Genomic DNA, 16,958 nt, shown 5'->3' with positions numbered 1-16,958 from the left:
GCTTTCTAAAAATTGAGATTTTAATGCTCTCAGCACATCTGGTAAGTTTGAGGGTCTAAAAAGGGAAGGCAGTCATCTGATTCCAGTTCGAAGGTGAAAGAGATTTTTTCATGGCACTTGTTTAGGTGGTCTAAAAATAAATAGAGGTTATTGACACCATCTTCCCAGATGAGGAAAATATCATCAATATAGCGGTACCAGACTTTTGGTTTAAAGTGAAAGGAGTTAATAGCTTTTTCTTCAAAATCGTTGAGAAATATATCCGCAAGAATCGGAGAGAGTGGGCTGCCCATAGCCAGACCTGAGTTTTGTAAGTAGATCTTGTTATCATATTTGAAGTATCCTGACTTTATGCAATGGGAGAGAAGAGCAAAGAGTTTTTTTGATAATTTGTTCTTGAGAAGATCGAGGACTTCTTGAGCAGGTACATTTGTAAAGAGAGAAACAATATCAAAACTGGCCATTAAATCTGTTTTTTTAAGTTTGATGTCCTTGATTTTAGAAACAAAATCTGCAGAGTTTTTAATATGTGAAGAGGAAATTCCAGAAAGATTTCTTAGAAAACTCGCTAGAAATTTGGAGAGATTATAAGTGGGAGAGTGTATACCCTCAACTATAGGTCTGAGTGGGCAGTTATTTTTGTGAATCTTGGGGAGACCATACAGTCGAGGTATCAAGGGATGAAGTGACCTAAGAGAAAGCCGAATGTTTCTTTGTAACTCTAAGGTGGTTTTTAATAAATTATTAGTTCTATTGTGTAGTTCCATCATGAGGTCATTAGCAATTTCTGAGTATGTATCACTATTTAAAAGTTCCAAGATTTTATTATGGTAATCAGACTTGTTTAAGATGACAGTTGCATTCCCTTTGTCTGCCGGAAGGATAACTATGTTACTATTATCTTTTAAGGACTTGATAGCTTACCTTTCAGAGTAAGAGATGTTGTCAGGTGGAGGTCTAGCTTTATTTATATCCTTCCGGCAAACAAAGGGAAGTGGAAATAACCAATTTCATGAGGTCTACAAAGACCAGGAAAGGAGAGTGACTTGGGTGCTGAGAGTAGCTAAAGAGAGATATGAACAGCAGCTAGCTAACGAAGCCAAAAAGAATCCTAGGGAGTTCTTTCGATATGTAGCCAGTAAAAGAAAGAATGATTATGGAAGGATGACCTTGATTGGAGAAAATGGTATAAAGACAGCTGTTGCAGATTGTGTGGAGAAGATACTAATGAGCAGTTCATAAAGATCTTTCAATCTTTTGAATGTGACTTCATGGAGAGATTGAGAGCAGTTGATGATGGGGAGGAGAGACTGACTGTAAGTGAGCGAGAGGTGTTTGGGGAGTTGAGTAAACTAGATGTAAATAAGGCTGTGGGACTTGATAATATATCACCATGTATTCTGAAGGAATGTGCCAGGGAGTTGACACCTGCCTTGACATATTTTTTTAATACGAGTCTTGCACTTGGTCAAGTTCCTAAGGAGTGGAAGCCGGGCAAGATTGTGCCACTTCATATAGGAGGTGATCGAACTCAAGCATCAAACTGTAGGCCTATCTGTGTGTCAGATGTTGTGGTTAAGTTGTCAGAGAAGCTTGTGAGAACTAGGATCCAGAGTTCGGTTGACAACAATGGTATTATCTTTGATGGACAGCATGGATTTGCTAAAGGGAGGTCATGTTTTAGTAATCTACTTACTTATTACAATAAAGTGACTACTTCCTTGGACAGAGGAGAAGGATACACAGTAATATACTTGGATTTCGCAAAGGCTTTTGATAGAGTACGTCATGATAAGTTGACAGTCCAACTAGAGCAGATGGGTTGGATATTAGATTAGTGCATTGGATTGGAGACTGGCTATCTGATAGGTATCAACAAGTTGTGTATGGGGGTGTGATATCCAGCAAATGGAAACACCCTAGTGGAGTGCCTCAGGGGTCTGTTTTTGGTCCATTACTCTTTAACTTGTATATTAATTATCATGATGCAAAGTTGGGATGAACCATGTTGTGGCCTTACAAGAAGAATTGAATAAATTGAGTGATTGGGAACAGAAATGGGAATGTGAGTTCAATGTTGCAAATTGTAAGGTTTTAAAATTTGAAAAACAAAGATGGGATGCAGAATTTATGCTTGGTGAGAATATATTGTTGGAGGTAGGTAGAGGAAATAAGAGATCTGGGGGTGATAGTGGATAAGGATCTAAAATTTAGGGGACACATCGCCAGAATTGTGAAGACAACACAAAGGCTTCTGGGAATGATGCGAAGGACACTGATATGTAGAAGTAGGGAGATTCTTGTTCCATTGTATAAGGCTTTGATTAGGCCACACATGGACTATTGTCTGAAATAAACTCTGGAATGTCGAGTATGAAGAATGATTGTGAAGATGTAATTTGCAGAGTCTGGTGGATAGGAGGAAGAGGGGAGATATGATAGAGAACTACAAGTTGGTAAGGGGTTTGTTATAGGATCAATAGTGGAGAAGTTCTACCGAGAATAGTGGGAGATCAGGGGAGAACCAGAGGTCATCCCTGGAAACTGTACAAAGAGGGTGTGAGTAGGGGGGTGAGAGGCAGGTTTTTTTCGTGCAGAGTTGTGAATGATTGGAATGCCGTGCCTGAGAGTGTGGTGTCTGCAAGGAGTTTGAGCGTGTTTAAGACATGGTATGATGAGATGTGTGTGTGATAAAAGGACCTCCGAGATGAGTCTTTGACTGCATAAGGTCTTGGGGTAATAATAATAATTCTGTTTAAGTGACCATATCACCTGAGATTAGCACTGCTAATGTATTCTTAGATGCCGACAATGTCAAGTTCTTTCCTAATATCCTTATTTTTAATTTGATATTGCCATCTGTTTACGCCTCTAATCTTTCTCAGGAATCTCAATCTGCGGTCTCTAGTCTTCCAAGTTTTACTTCTGACCCAGCTCTCAGATCCATAAGTTAAAACTGGTTTGAACACTGTGTGGTATGCAGCTAATTTAGTGTTCTGATTAATTTCTCTGTTATTCCATATGAATTTCTTCAGTTGACTTCCTACCATACCAGCTTTGTTGATTCTGTTGTCTATTTCCATATTTAATTTACCATCTTCACTAAAAATCATGCCTGAGTAGCTAAAATATTTTATTTCTTCCACAGGTTTTCCATTCACAATGCTCTTGACATTTTCAATGATTCTGCCTATTTTCATTGTCTTTGTCTTTTTATTGCTGCTGACTTTCATACCATGTCTATTACAACAGTTATTCAATTTAGTCAGGGGATCTTGCAGACTTGTAGCAGATTTATTTAGAAGTATGACATCGTCCGCATAAAGCAAAGAACTGACATTAACATCTCCAATTCTCATATCATTTTTAATACCACTTTCCTTCATAATGTGATCCATATAGATAACGAACAACAGAGTGGATAATGTACATCCTTCTCTCAAACCAGATTTTACATTAAACCATCTTCCTGTACTTCCTTCTATTTTAACTGCTGACTTATAACTCAAATAAAGACTAAGTATTGCTTGATATAATGCCCCATTGACACCATTTAACTGTAGCATATTGAATAGCTTCTCTCTCGGAACCTTGTCATATGCCCTTTTCAGATCGACAAAACTTAAATACAGATCTTTGTTATATTCCCATGCTTTCTCAACTATCTCTCAAACCAGATTTAACATTAAACCATCTTCCTGTATACTTCCTTCTATTCTAACTGCTGACTTATAACTCAAATAAAGACTAAGTATTGCTTGATATAATGCCCCATTGACACCATTTAACTGTAGCATATTGAATAGCTTCTCTCTTGGAACCTTGTCATATGCCCTTTTCAGATCGACAAAATTTAAATACAGATCTTTGTTATATTCCCATGCTTTCTCAACTATTTATCGTAAAGTGAAGATCTGATTCTGACAGCCTCTATTTGGCCTGAATCCAGCTTGTTCTTCACCAAGCTTTTCTTCCACAATTCTTCTCAACTGTTTCTCAAGTATACTTGCATAAATCTTACCAGGAACACTCAGTAGGGAAATACCTCTGTAATTCTCACATTCAGTTTTATATATGGGTACTATGAGAGCTCTACTCCAATCATCGGAAATTCGTCCCTCTGTCCATACCTTCTGAACTATGCAGTGCAGCCACTGTAAGACTTTTATACCACCATACTTTGGCATTTCTGGTTGAATATCATCTACTCCTGTTGCCTTTCCTCATTTCAAGCTTTTGATGGCTTTTTCTACTTCAAGTATGGATATGTATTCCTGACTGTATGCCTGTTGAGTGTTTTCTACCACTGTACTATCACTGCTTGTTTCATTGAGCAATTTTTCAAAGTAATTGCTCCATACTTCAAGGACATCTTTTTCTCCCATTTTCATGTCACCTTTATCATCTCTGACTCCTTTTACAGCACTCTTTCCTCCATTTCTAAGCTTTTTTAATAGCCTCCAGAATATTTTACCACCTTCCTGATATTTATTTTCTATGATCATACCAAAGTCTTCCCATGACTTTTGTTGAGCTAGTTTTACACAGTGTTTAGCTTTCTTACATTTGTCTCTGTATTCTCTAAGAGCACAAGCTGACTTATTTGCCAGGAACTTTTAATATGTTTTCTTCTTTTCCTTTACTGCCTTTTGAACTTCCTGTGTCCACCATGGAGTTCTGATTTTTCTATCTTTGCAGACAACCTCACTACATGCTTCTCTGGCTGAATCATTTAGGGTTTTCTTCAAGACTTGCCACTGAATCTCGAAGGTTTGGTTCCTGTTCTCAAACCATTTCATTTTTTTCTTCAATAATCTTTGTGTATTTTAGTGTATAGTTCACATCTGAGAGCAGCTCAACTTTTATTCGCTTTAAAACTTTCTTACATGTAACTCTTTTCAATATGAAATTCACTTTTATCCTGCTCAAGACTAAATAGTGATCACTTCCAATTTCAAATCCTCTGTATACTCTGGTGTCCTGCACTAGGGAGATGTTTTTACTATCAACAATAACATAGTCAATGAGACTTTTCTTATTCCTTGTCTCTTCTCTCTATGTGAATTTGTGCACATTTTTATGTTGGAACATGGTGTTAATAATAACCAGTCCATGTCCTGAGCAAGAATCCAACAGATTTTTGCCATTATTATTAGCTTTGCTCTTTTCTCCAAATTTTCCCAAAATATTTTTGTATGTCTGACAGTTATTCCCTACTCTGCTATTTAGATCCCCAACAAGGACCAACTTTTTCTTTTCATTGTGTCAGTTGCTTTCTCTAAAGCCTCAAAAAATTCTTCCACTTTTACCTTAGTAGAACCTTCTGTGGGACCATAGGCACAAATGTCTCATTGTCCAATTCCCCATTCATATTTGCCCACATTACTCTACTCGAGACTGTCTGCCATTCAAGAAGATTAGCCTTGTATTTAGTGTTAAATACTAAGTCTACTCCTTCTTTTCCTTGATTGTCATTGCCTGAATATAACATACAGCATACAATAAAACAAAAAGAAAACCTCTGAAAATCACAGAATTAAGCACACTATCCTTAAACACTTACAGTTAATCAAACAAACACTCATAATAATGCAAATGGAATGAGTTAATTATCACTAAATAATTTCAAAAAGAACTTTATTTTTTGTCACTGAAAATTGCCACATCCATTACTTTTGACCTGTTTAGTTTCCAAAATATTTTACTCTTAGACTTCTCATAGCACAAATGCATGTTCCATCGACAGTGTTTGTGTGTGTGTGTGTGTGTGTGTGTGAGAGAGAGAGAGAGAGAGAGAGATTTGGATTTATATAAATAAAGGTAAGTAAACTTTATTTTTTTTAATCTTTAGATGAAGACTTTTTCCATATTTAACAGTGTAGTCATATAATACTTCATGGCATCACTTTTATCAGAAGATGTTCCAGATGATATAGTATTACCAGATAAGCAGGCTAACTATCATGCTGATGACTTCACAGCAAATGCTCAAATTAAAGAAATAGAAGAAAATCAGGTACCATCATTAGATTTTCCCTATCCTGAAGAAATTGACAATGAAGAGAAACATAAATTGGATTCTGGAGAAATGATTGAAGTTCCTCTGGTAAATGAGAACCCAGATGATGATATGAGGAACATTCAAGAAAATGAATATCATGGTAAAGAATGTCATTCTCCAGATACATCTGATAGAAATGCACTTCTTGAATGCTTTTTTGTGAGTATAATTCTATGTTAATAATTTTTAATATACACTTCTTTGCCTTCTAGTCTACCTTAATGGTTACTTTTAAGTGAGAATTCTGATGAAATTTTATTTTTATCAGTTCCATCAGATCTGTTATAAGTCACTTTTTTTGTATTTAGCTTTCTTCAAAGAAATAAAACCTTCACTTTCAACAGTTAAGCTACTTTGTCAGCTTGGTTGGCCAAGTAGCTACAGCAGGCTGTGGGTTTGAATCCTGTCATAGGCACTGATGTTTGTGATTGTCTTTACTGCCCAGTGTGAAATCACTGTCCCATTTATGTAGAGATTTTATTTATTTTCTAATTTCACAGAAATTAGTGCTATATACTATGTGCTCACATGTAGGATCAGAAGAGGCCTAGTCCCCAACAATATCTGGTAAGTCCTCCATGCTACCAACGTGCTCTGCAAGGCACGTAAAGAGAGAGTATCTTGAAATCAGCTTTGGAGAGTCCAAAGCTTAGTAAGTCCATATAACTCTGCTGACACTGTATACCTTTAAAAAATACAGTCAGTTGCAGAGGTAAATTTTGGTATGATGTGGTGTTCTTCCTGAAATAGCTATATCAAGTCTTGGTTTTCAGTATAGCTTTCTCATGAAGGAGGGTAGTGAGTAGTCACCCTGCACCCACAACTTGTACATCAATAAGGACTAACTCATCTCTTCACTTTACTTCAAGGTCAGACTTTCTCAATTCACTGTTATTCTTATAATGGGGTTCTACTACCGTTATCCAACCTGTTCTCTATAATCCTCACTATTGCATTGTGTTTTCTGACCTCATACTCCATGGGCATAACAATACTGAGCAACATAAGCTAAAGTTTCTATACTCTGACAGCCTGCTCTACAGTTCTTGTCATCACTTCTTCCCCGAGTTGTATGAGCTGAAGTCGGCAGAACATTGATTCTCAACCTAATTAAATCTATATATTCAAAACCATTCAGAAAGTGAGTTCCATCCTTGATCCATTGATGCTGAGAGGAACATGTTTAGATTCTTGTAATGCACCTCCATCTATGGAATGATGCAACATAAAAGTCCATTTCCTTTGTTTAACCAAGGCAGTTGTAATTGGTGGCCTTCCATCATACACCCATCCAGAGATATGTCTGTAATCATCCTTAGCACACAAAGTCCTCGGGGCAGCAAGACATACTTCTGAAGAGGAGATAGAAAATTTCTGTAATCTGGATAGACATAATCTAGGCACTAACCATCACAATGAAAGAATACCATGACCTTCATGGTTTAAAGTGGCATGGAAAATTGCTAGTAGCACATTGTGAGGAAGACATAACCACGAACAGACTGCTAAATGAGCTGCTACATCCATCCGGGATAGTACTGGGAGAGAGAGACTTAGGAAGAAGGAAATAATTCAGAATGAAGAGCCTCTGTTGAAGTTTAAGTGGAGCTTTATGGAGAGAAGAAAGAAAAGATCCTAGAGTGGATGGGGAAAGAGGAATGACCTATTGGAGAGAAGAGAACACCAAAGTGTCTCCACTCCTCCGGAATGAGAATGAAGATAGAATGCAAGGACGTGCCATGCAGGGAAAACTCAAAGTTTCTCAACTTTCTGTTTCTTGTCTCTACTTGAGGGGACAAGAAAAAACATACTCAAATTTGTCATGTTGATGTTTAAGCCACGAAATTGAAAGAAGTCAACTGCTTGGTTGAGGAGTTCCTGCAAGCCTTCCCTAGTAGGGGCCATGAGTATAAGGTGATCAGCAAATGCCATAGCATTAACAGTGGTTGTGTCAAGAGAGTAGCCAATAGGGCTTAGAAGAGAGTGAAGAAACTCATCAGTGACATAGTTGAAGAAAATAAGAGAGAGAGGGTCTCCTTGTTGTACATCCCTAAGTACTAGGATGGACATTGATTTGGAGTCTAGGGTGACGGTAAGAAAATTTGCTGAGTAAATCTCTGATATATAGGTGAGGAAATCTTCTAGATATCCTGCAGTAGACCGCTTGAAGTATAGATACTCTCAAAGATCTTTTGGGAGTTCAGGGATGCCATAAAGAGGCCAAAGTTGGCATTGGAATTCAGAGAGAAGAGAGGAAAGAATGGATATATTCTCAGTACATCCATTTGCAGGGATGAAGGCTTGTCACCTGAAATCATGTTGGTTGTTTGACTAGATCAGTGATGGCAAACCTTTTTACCCAGGTGTGTCAAACATCTTTTTTTTTTTTTAAATATTGATGTTGTTGATGTGCCACTTGCATACATGCATTATAAATTTAACTACTCAATCATAGATGGTGACTTATACATATCATATTAGGCTATTTATTTAATAGGACATTGATATACAATCTATGAATTCATATTATACAATTAATTTAATAAACTGAAATTACTGAAATTAGTTTTTTCATCAGAATACCAATATTTTTCAACATCCAAGGTGTGTCACCTGAAACCCTCAAGTGTGTCAGTGCTGACACCCGTGTCATAGGTTCGCCATCACTGGACTAGATGTTTAGCTAACGCTTTATTAAAGAGATGTAAGAAAACAGGAACAACTGTAATTGGATGATAGTCAGAAGGTATAGATGCATCCTCCTTTTTTTGGAATGAGCACTGTTCATGACTGGCAAAGATATCATGGTAGATATTTGGTAAACAGAAGTAGATCAATTAAATCTTGCAACATAGGCTGAGGAACCTGTTGAAGCTCCATAGCAGTAAAGCCGTCTCATCCTGCATTCATGCTTCTGGAATGGACCTTGAAATAGAAGGAAAGCCTAAATCAGGTAGGAATGGTGGCAGAGTGGAGAAGACATCCCCTCCAAAAGCAGACAAACTACTTATGCATCTCACTTGTCGGGAGGAGGCAGGGCTCAATCCAGTATTGTTCTAGCACAAATGCTTCTGTTCTTCTTATATAATGGTACGTTTGGGCATAAAGGTGCTTTCTCTCTCTCTCTCTCTCTTTCTGCTTGGATCAAACAGGTGATGCAGGATGATTCTCAACTAATCAGGAAGGAGGACATTGCCTGGAAAAAAATTCTGTCTCCAAATAATGATTCAACTTTACTGTAAACATTTCTCTCTGCATTTCCTTGCATGTAGCAACATCCCACTAAATCTCTAAAATTTGTTCTTTTCTGATGTGGCTTGAAACAGTTCCATGTTTCGTCTCTAGAGTGGGATTTCTGAACTGTGAAAAAAATTCATAAAAACAGTTTAAAAATAATATTAAAAAATCTTTAGCCTACTCATGATACTGATGTTCTGAATGTTTTGTAGGTGGGAATCATCATCTCATCCGCTTGATAACGGGTTGAGTCCACTAAGAAGAAAGGTTCTCCACTTATCGTGATCTTTAGCCATCTCGGTCATGACTCTATAGCTGTCATGGGACAGCTATAGGCGGGAATCACATAAAAAAAAATACCATCAGCTTGGTGGTATTCTAAACTTGTGGTTCATGCAGCTTCTTAGGCTAAATAATGAACTATTTTTTGGACATTTCCTTGAAATTAAATGAATAGAAGGAAGGTATTCAATGAAAGTAATAGTATAATGATATCATTGGCTTACCTTTATAGTATCAACTCTTATGTAACAGTGGAATTCTTGGAAATTAAATTGCAATGATTTCTTTTGGTGTTAAGCTACATTTCAAGAAAGTTGCTTAGGTATAAGATTTAAAGTGATGTAAAATTATGGAATAAAATAATATTTTATTCCATATTTTATTGGAATAAAAATAAAGTAGTTCTTCCAGAGTTGCTCAAGGAATTCAAACTTGTTACTCACATGTTATATCTTGCTTCCATAGTTTGTCACTCAGTCACCTTCCTGTCTCTCACCAGTCTCATTTTAATGATTTCATATTTCTTAATGTGTTTCTCCTTAATTTTTAGAAATTCTTTGTTCTGATTTATCTGATATATTGTCCAAAGTTCAGGATTAATAATTGATGAGAGTTATGCTTGGAGATATTTAATGGTCGCATTGATAACAGATAGAGTAGCATGTTTAGTGTCGTGCTTATCTGTTCTCACAGTAAAGGAAAGCTGGTCTACCTGTAGTTATGAAGAGCTTTAGAAGGGTAAAATTTAATTTTCAGCTTAACACATGTAGGAATGATTTCACTGTCCCTGCATTTTTTTAAAAAAGTTAGCTGGTTTAGTAATAAATTAGTGAACATGCGCAGATTTACAGTCATGAATATTTACAACAATGTGGAGGAGTTAGGGTCCTCACCACATTATCCTTATGCCCTTAATCAACCTCTTGAACAGGAGATGACACGTGACGATGATGAATAAATTAGTAAAATTAGTAACACATACAAATTTGAAAGACTTTTTTAGTATCAGCAGCAGAATTAAAAAACTGACATAATCTTCATAAATATGGTTGTAATAAACTTCCCTAGATTTGGGAAACTACGTTTCATGCCTCCCACTCAACAGTGCCCATAGAGGACTTCCTCTCATTGGACTTCAGACTATCCAAGGCATGGTCTAATCTTTTCCACTTAGTGTTTGTGCAAATTTGTGGTTGTTTCTGCAATTACCATATTGTTTCCCTGACGATGTCTCAGTTACTGAGATTAAATATAGCAGTGATTGAATGTGTTATTTAATTATTATTATTATTATTACGGGCAACTCCAAGGAATCCTTAGACTCATCGAGGGAGGCCCTAAATATCATATCAACAACTACTCAGCTTCCACAAAGTATCTATCATACCTTGCCTTGAACCCACTCACAGTCATGGCACCCACAACAGACTCTGGCAACTTATTCCACTCATTCACCACTCTCCATGCAAAAACCTAGTTCTAACTCCTTTGCTAACCACACTCTTGCCCAGTTTCCATGGTGTGGCCCCTAGTCCTCCCACCACCAGACCTGTTCTGAAAAATATCCTCTGAATTAATCTTATAGAAACGCTTCAGTAATTTGAATATCTCAATCATATCACCCCCTCTTCGACTTATCAACCAATGTCTGCAACCCACAAATCTTCAACCTATTCTCATAAGGTTCATTCCATAGACCTGCTATCATCTTGGTCACTCGCCTCTGGATCCTCTCTACCTCCTCCCCATCAAGAAGAAATCCTGGAGCCCAGATCTGGGCACAGTAGTCAAGATGGGGGGGTCTTATCAAGGCTCGATACAGAGGAACAATAACTTGCTTGTCTCTGCTCGTCAAAGTATTCTTCAGTAACCAAGTGATTTGATGAGCTGATTTAGCCACTTTTGCAATTTTCCCCATAAACTTCAACTCCCTATCCACTAACACCCCCAAATCCCTGGCTTCGTCAATCTCCTGGAGTACAGCTCCACCAGTGTGCTATACTGCTGCTAATCTTTTCACCCCAAAATGCATAACCTTACACTTTGCCACATTAAATTGACATCCATTCTCCTTATCCCAGTCCCCCAATCTATCCAAATCATCTTGCAAAATTTTGACATCATGTGCATTCACTATTGCTCTACCCAACTTTGTATCATCAGCAAACAAATGAATGGTTCCTCTCAGATCCTTTCCTATATCGTTAATGAACAAATTAAATAGTAGTGGTCCAAGAACAGAACCCTGCAGCACACCACTAGTCACAGGCCATCTCTACTCCTGAATAAGCTACTCTCTGATATCTCTCCATCAGCCACCCTCCTATCCATCTCACCAACCCTATATCCATCCCTATATGCTGCAGTTTGCTGATTAGAATTCCATGTGGTATCCTGTCAAAGGCCTTAGCAAGGTCCAGCAGTATGACTGTAAACCCATTACCCTTATCCAGCTCAGCCGTCACTGTGTTATAAAACGTGAGCAAGTTAGTGAGGCATGATCTACCCTTCACAAAACGATGCTGTCCCCCCATACAGTATCCCGTTATCATCTATCCATTCCTGTATTCCTTTCTTGACTACTTTCTCCAAAACCTTGACAACGACTCCTGATATACTGATCGGTCAATAATTTGCAACAGCAGTATTTATGTGTGCTCTTTTATTCCATTAAACCATATAATCAGTTCAAACCGACATGTAAGTTTAAATAGTCTGTATGAAAAAAATTTTCAGTGTCAACCCTGTAACTACCTGTCAGCAGTTTAAATGTCTCAATTATATCAGCTCTCTTCCTTCTATCTACCAAACTTTGCATTCCACATTCCCTGAGTCTATCCTCATAACTAACATTGTACAATCCTGATATAATTTTTATTATCTGCCTCTGTACTCTTTCCAAGGGAAATTTTATCTCCTTCAAATCCCAGAAACCAAATCTGAGCACAATAATCTGTGTAGTCTGATCAGACTTTATACAATGGAATCACAAGTCTTCTCTGCTTACTGATCATTATCCTTCTCAGTATTGCAGCAGTCATCTGGCCTGCTTTCACGCACTTTTGTAATATGTTTCCTGAACTTCTAATTTCTATCAGTCATTGCCACAAGGTCCCTTGTCTCTCTCACTTCATCTGTACAGTTCCTCCAACATGGTATACAGCTTCCCATTGATGTATCTCAACCTTGAAGACTTTATATTTGGTTGCATTAAACTGATATCTCTATTCTTTTGCTCATCTCTTCAGCTTATTCATATCCTCCTGAAGGCCTACCGGATCTGCTCTCTTACTAATAATACTTCCGAACTTCACATCATCTGTAAAAGACTGAATATCTCCCTGCAATTCATTGATATAACTGTTAAACAATACAGGGATCCCACTTGTAACTCCACTTAAACCTCACTCCTGTTTTCTTGATACTGCTCCCTCATACACAACTTTCTCTTATCTATAAGATATCCAAACCCCAGTCCCAGTAACCTGATATTTAAAGTTCATTAACCTGATAGCCATGTGATGTAATTAGTATTAGCTTATCATGTGGCATCCTGTCAAATGCCATTGTAAAATCTAAAAAAATGGCAGCATGAGTGCCTCTTAACAAATCCGTGTTGATGCTGACAGATAACATTATGCTCATCTGCCCAATGCTGTATATGACCTCTCTATAATTTCTCCAAAATCTTAACAACTACAGAAGAAATACAAACTGGTATATAGTTTGACACTACCATCCATTCTACTACCATCCTTATGAAATGACACTATCTTATCTTCCTTCCACTTGGACACCTTTCCTGTTGCCAGACTCTAATTGAAGCGAAGTCAACAGAGTTGTCCGTTCTTTAGTTCATTGTTCAGAACCTGTAGTGAAATACCATTCCCTTCCATTGCTTTACTGACATGCAGAGTACTCAATATTTTAAACACATTCTTCTCTTTCACTTCTAAACCTCAATCTCCCCATCCCTGTAGTATTAAAACCTACGTCTTCAGAATTAAATACCCTGATAAAGTGATTATTGAACAACTCCATGTCCTCTGCATCAAACACTGTACTCCCATCTTTGTCTAACAGTTATTCTTTTATACTTATTTCCAGTGGTGTAGCTAGAGATTTTGCCGCCGGGGGCGGTCCCTGAGTTTGCTGCCCCTCTCAATAGATACCAAAAATACTACAAAAAGTCAAACCATGTATAGGGAAAAAATTAAAACACTATATTTATTTTTGAAGTGAAACTTTAATTTCAACATTCCAAAATGTTATTTTTCTTGCTTTTCTGTAGCAAAATCATTGATGACATTGGCAAAGTCTATTTCATAGTAATGTAGGTAATTCTTAATCAATTTTATTTAAAAAAACTCCTCTCACAGCTAGCAACAGCTACAGCAATTGTGAGGAAAATTCACAGTAGTATTACAATATTTGGAAATGAGTTCTCGAGACTGTATTTTAGAATTAACTGCAAAAGTTCAAAAAGGTTCAAAGTGCCGCCCCGGGGCGGACTGCCCCCTTTGCACCCCCCCTAGCTATGCCCCTGTTTATTTCTCCTCCTACTGGCCACATAACAAAAGAATTCTTAGGATTTTCCTTTGATCTCAGGGCCAGTCGCTTCTGATATTCAAGTTTTGTCTTCTTTACCATACTAGTCACTCTCCTGGCCTGAGTCTTATATTCTTTATGTATCTGCTCTCCATCCCTCTACTTATATCTCTTTCATAAACTCTTTTCACCTGCATTTGATATTGTTTGTCATCCACTTTACACCAAATAGTGTTCTCTTTTCATTCAAGGTATGCATCTTGCCATTGCTTTTAATAAATATTCCTTCACCAGTCTCCATTCTTCCTCCATCCATGGAATTGCACCAAGCTGATTTCAAATATTATTATAATCACATGCCATATAATTATACATAACTTCTTCTCTTTGATACTCTTACATGTCTATTTAATGTTCCAAGTCAAAACTACATAGTCACTTTCCCCAGCCAGTGGCAGGAGTGCAATCTCAATAACAGTCAGATCCTCTGATGCGGTGACGAAATCCAGAACTCTTGAACTTAGTTTTCTTTCTGCTGCATGATGCCCAAGACATGTGTTCTTCAAGGATTCCAGAAATTTCACTTCCCTACCACTAGATGCAATTTCCTTTTCCCATTTTATACTGCTGTAGTTAAAATCTCCTATAATGATCATTCTTTTTTTCACTTATTAAGCCCAATTGCCTAAACATCTCCTGCTCTTTATCATCTGTGATTGCTCCCTGGCTTATAGCAACACCCTGCTAAACATTCTGTCCTGTCCAGCTCCATTATACACCATATAATCTCAAAACCCTCCAAATCCTCCACTCTGAGAGGGCACAACTCATCATTTAATAGACCAGAATTAATACAAGACCTCCATGGAGTCAAAGCACTCGTCGTGTGAGGCAAACACTTTACACACACACACACAAAGCCTATTAAACTGTGCTTTAAACTCATTCAGTGTATCTGCATTCACCACAGTTGTCAGGTAACACATTCCACTTGCCAACCACACTTTATGCAAAAAACTGCTCGATATGCCCCTGCTCACACTCTCGTTATACAGCTTCCAGGTATGTCCCTGTTCTTCTTCAATTCTCCCATTCTATGAAAAATTTCTTCCACATTATCCACATATTCCTTCACATCCAAAAGAACAGTTATGACCCTAGATAGTCTTCTCTGGACCCTTCCAAAATATCTTCATTACCATGAAACATAGGGGACCAAATTTGTGCACAATAATCCATATGAAGCCTGATCAAGTCTTTATACAATGAAACCAGAACCTCTATTTCTACAAGTTAAGGTCCTCCACATCATTGCCATAATCTGATGTGATGTGTTCACAACTTGTGCAGTGTGGACCCTGAACTTTAGATCCTTGTCCACCACCACTCCAAGTTCTCTTATCTTCTCAACTTCCTTCAAAAGTTTTCTGTTAAGTGTATACTTTTGCATCCCATTGTTGCCAAATTTCAGAATCCTATACTACTTTGCAACATTGAATTAACAGTTCCATACTGTTGCCCACTCATACAATCTATTCAACTCCTCCTGTAAGGCCACAACATTGCTTGATTTCTCATCACTCTCACCAGTTTTGCATCATTCCACTTCATTGTTACTACTGTTGTTGCAAGACATATTAAACAAGTAGATGAAGGCTGATACCAACTCCTTGGAATATTCCCTTAAGACACATGGTAATATGACATCAAGTCCTATTCTATTATTTACATCTAGCTAACTTGACTCCTTACATACCCCTTTCTCATTAATTATTAAGTTGTCCTTCATTTCATTCTCTATACTTGAGCTTCTGATTTCACACTGAGGATGAAACAATCTGATGAACTGTTCACTGAATACTTATATCCTCTGCAGCAGTTACAAATCTCCCACTTTCATCCATTAATATCATTTTACAATAATCATTATTTTGACTTGCCACATGTTGAAAAATTCACAAGGGTTTTTCTTGGCCTGATTTGCAAATTTCTGCTTGTACTGTACTTTTGTTATTCTTACCAACCGAGTCACTCTCCTGACCTGCTCTTTTTACTCTTTCTGTAACTGATTATTACCATTATTCATCTTGTACTTCCAAAGTATGTTATTCTTCCAGATGATTTCATGCTGAAATCCTCATTCATCCTTTTTACATCTACTTTATTCGTTCTTTGACCTTCAGAATACATTCAAACATTGATGCTGTTATGTATTTCTTTGTCAGTTCCAATTAAGCAATTACTTCCTTACTGCCCAACTCTTCATTCCATTCTATAGCTCCAAGCTGTCTCCCAAGCTTTTCATAATCATCAACCTTGTGCTGCCACATTTATCCTTTCTATAAAGCCATATAAAAACTTCTCTGAGGAAGTTTTTATATGGCTAGCCACAATGCAGTTGATCACTTCATGATCACTCTTACCAACTGGAGGGAATTACGAGACCCCACTCACAATCACATTCTCTGATGAAATGATCAGATCTAAAAGTCTCAATCCTCACATGTCCTCCTTTACATACTGCCTGAGATAGTTTTCTCTCAGGGACTCAAGAAATTCATTTTCTTTGTTCCCAAATGCTATCTCTTCATTCCAGTCTATGCCTCCATAATTCAAATTGCCCACAATAATCACCCTTCCCTTGTTCATTTACTCAAGTTACCTATAGATTTTTTCATATCACCACCCGCCATATTCCCTGGCCTATAGCAACATTCAACTACATATCTCTTTCTCTTAACCTTCACTTCACACTATACTGCCTCACAACCATTGCCACTCTTTCCCCTCTTTCATGTCTACCTTATGTGAATGTAATTCTCCTGCTACT

At 37.5% G+C, this 16,958-nt stretch overlaps 1 protein-coding gene across 8 annotated transcripts in view; it reads left to right on the top strand.

The window, feature by feature from the left end:
* LOC150102895 (cilia- and flagella-associated protein 184-like) overlaps positions 1 to 16,958 on the top strand; it is a 423,759-nt gene that overhangs the window by 58,211 nt on the left and 348,590 nt on the right. For all 8 annotated transcript variants that reach the window (XR_016548819.1, XM_090397879.1, XM_090397877.1 and 5 more), the window contains exon 2: positions 5,852 to 6,220. Coding sequence is in view for 7 of the 8 variants with exons in the window: in XM_090397879.1 (XP_090254005.1) it covers positions 5,897 to 6,220 (324 nt within the window). In the remaining variant the exon portion in view is untranslated. The remainder of the gene's footprint in view (positions 1 to 5,851; positions 6,221 to 16,958) is intronic.

The sequence above is a fragment of the Typopeltis vanoorti genome, chromosome 9, assembly GCF_054136105.1.
Source record: "Typopeltis vanoorti isolate ZY-2024b chromosome 9, IOZ_Tvanoo_1.0, whole genome shotgun sequence".
In the NCBI taxonomy this organism is placed as follows: domain Eukaryota; kingdom Metazoa; phylum Arthropoda; class Arachnida; order Uropygi; family Thelyphonidae; genus Typopeltis; species Typopeltis vanoorti.
The sequence above is the reverse complement of the archived record's forward strand: the minus strand, read 5'-3'. Positions and strand labels throughout refer to the sequence as shown.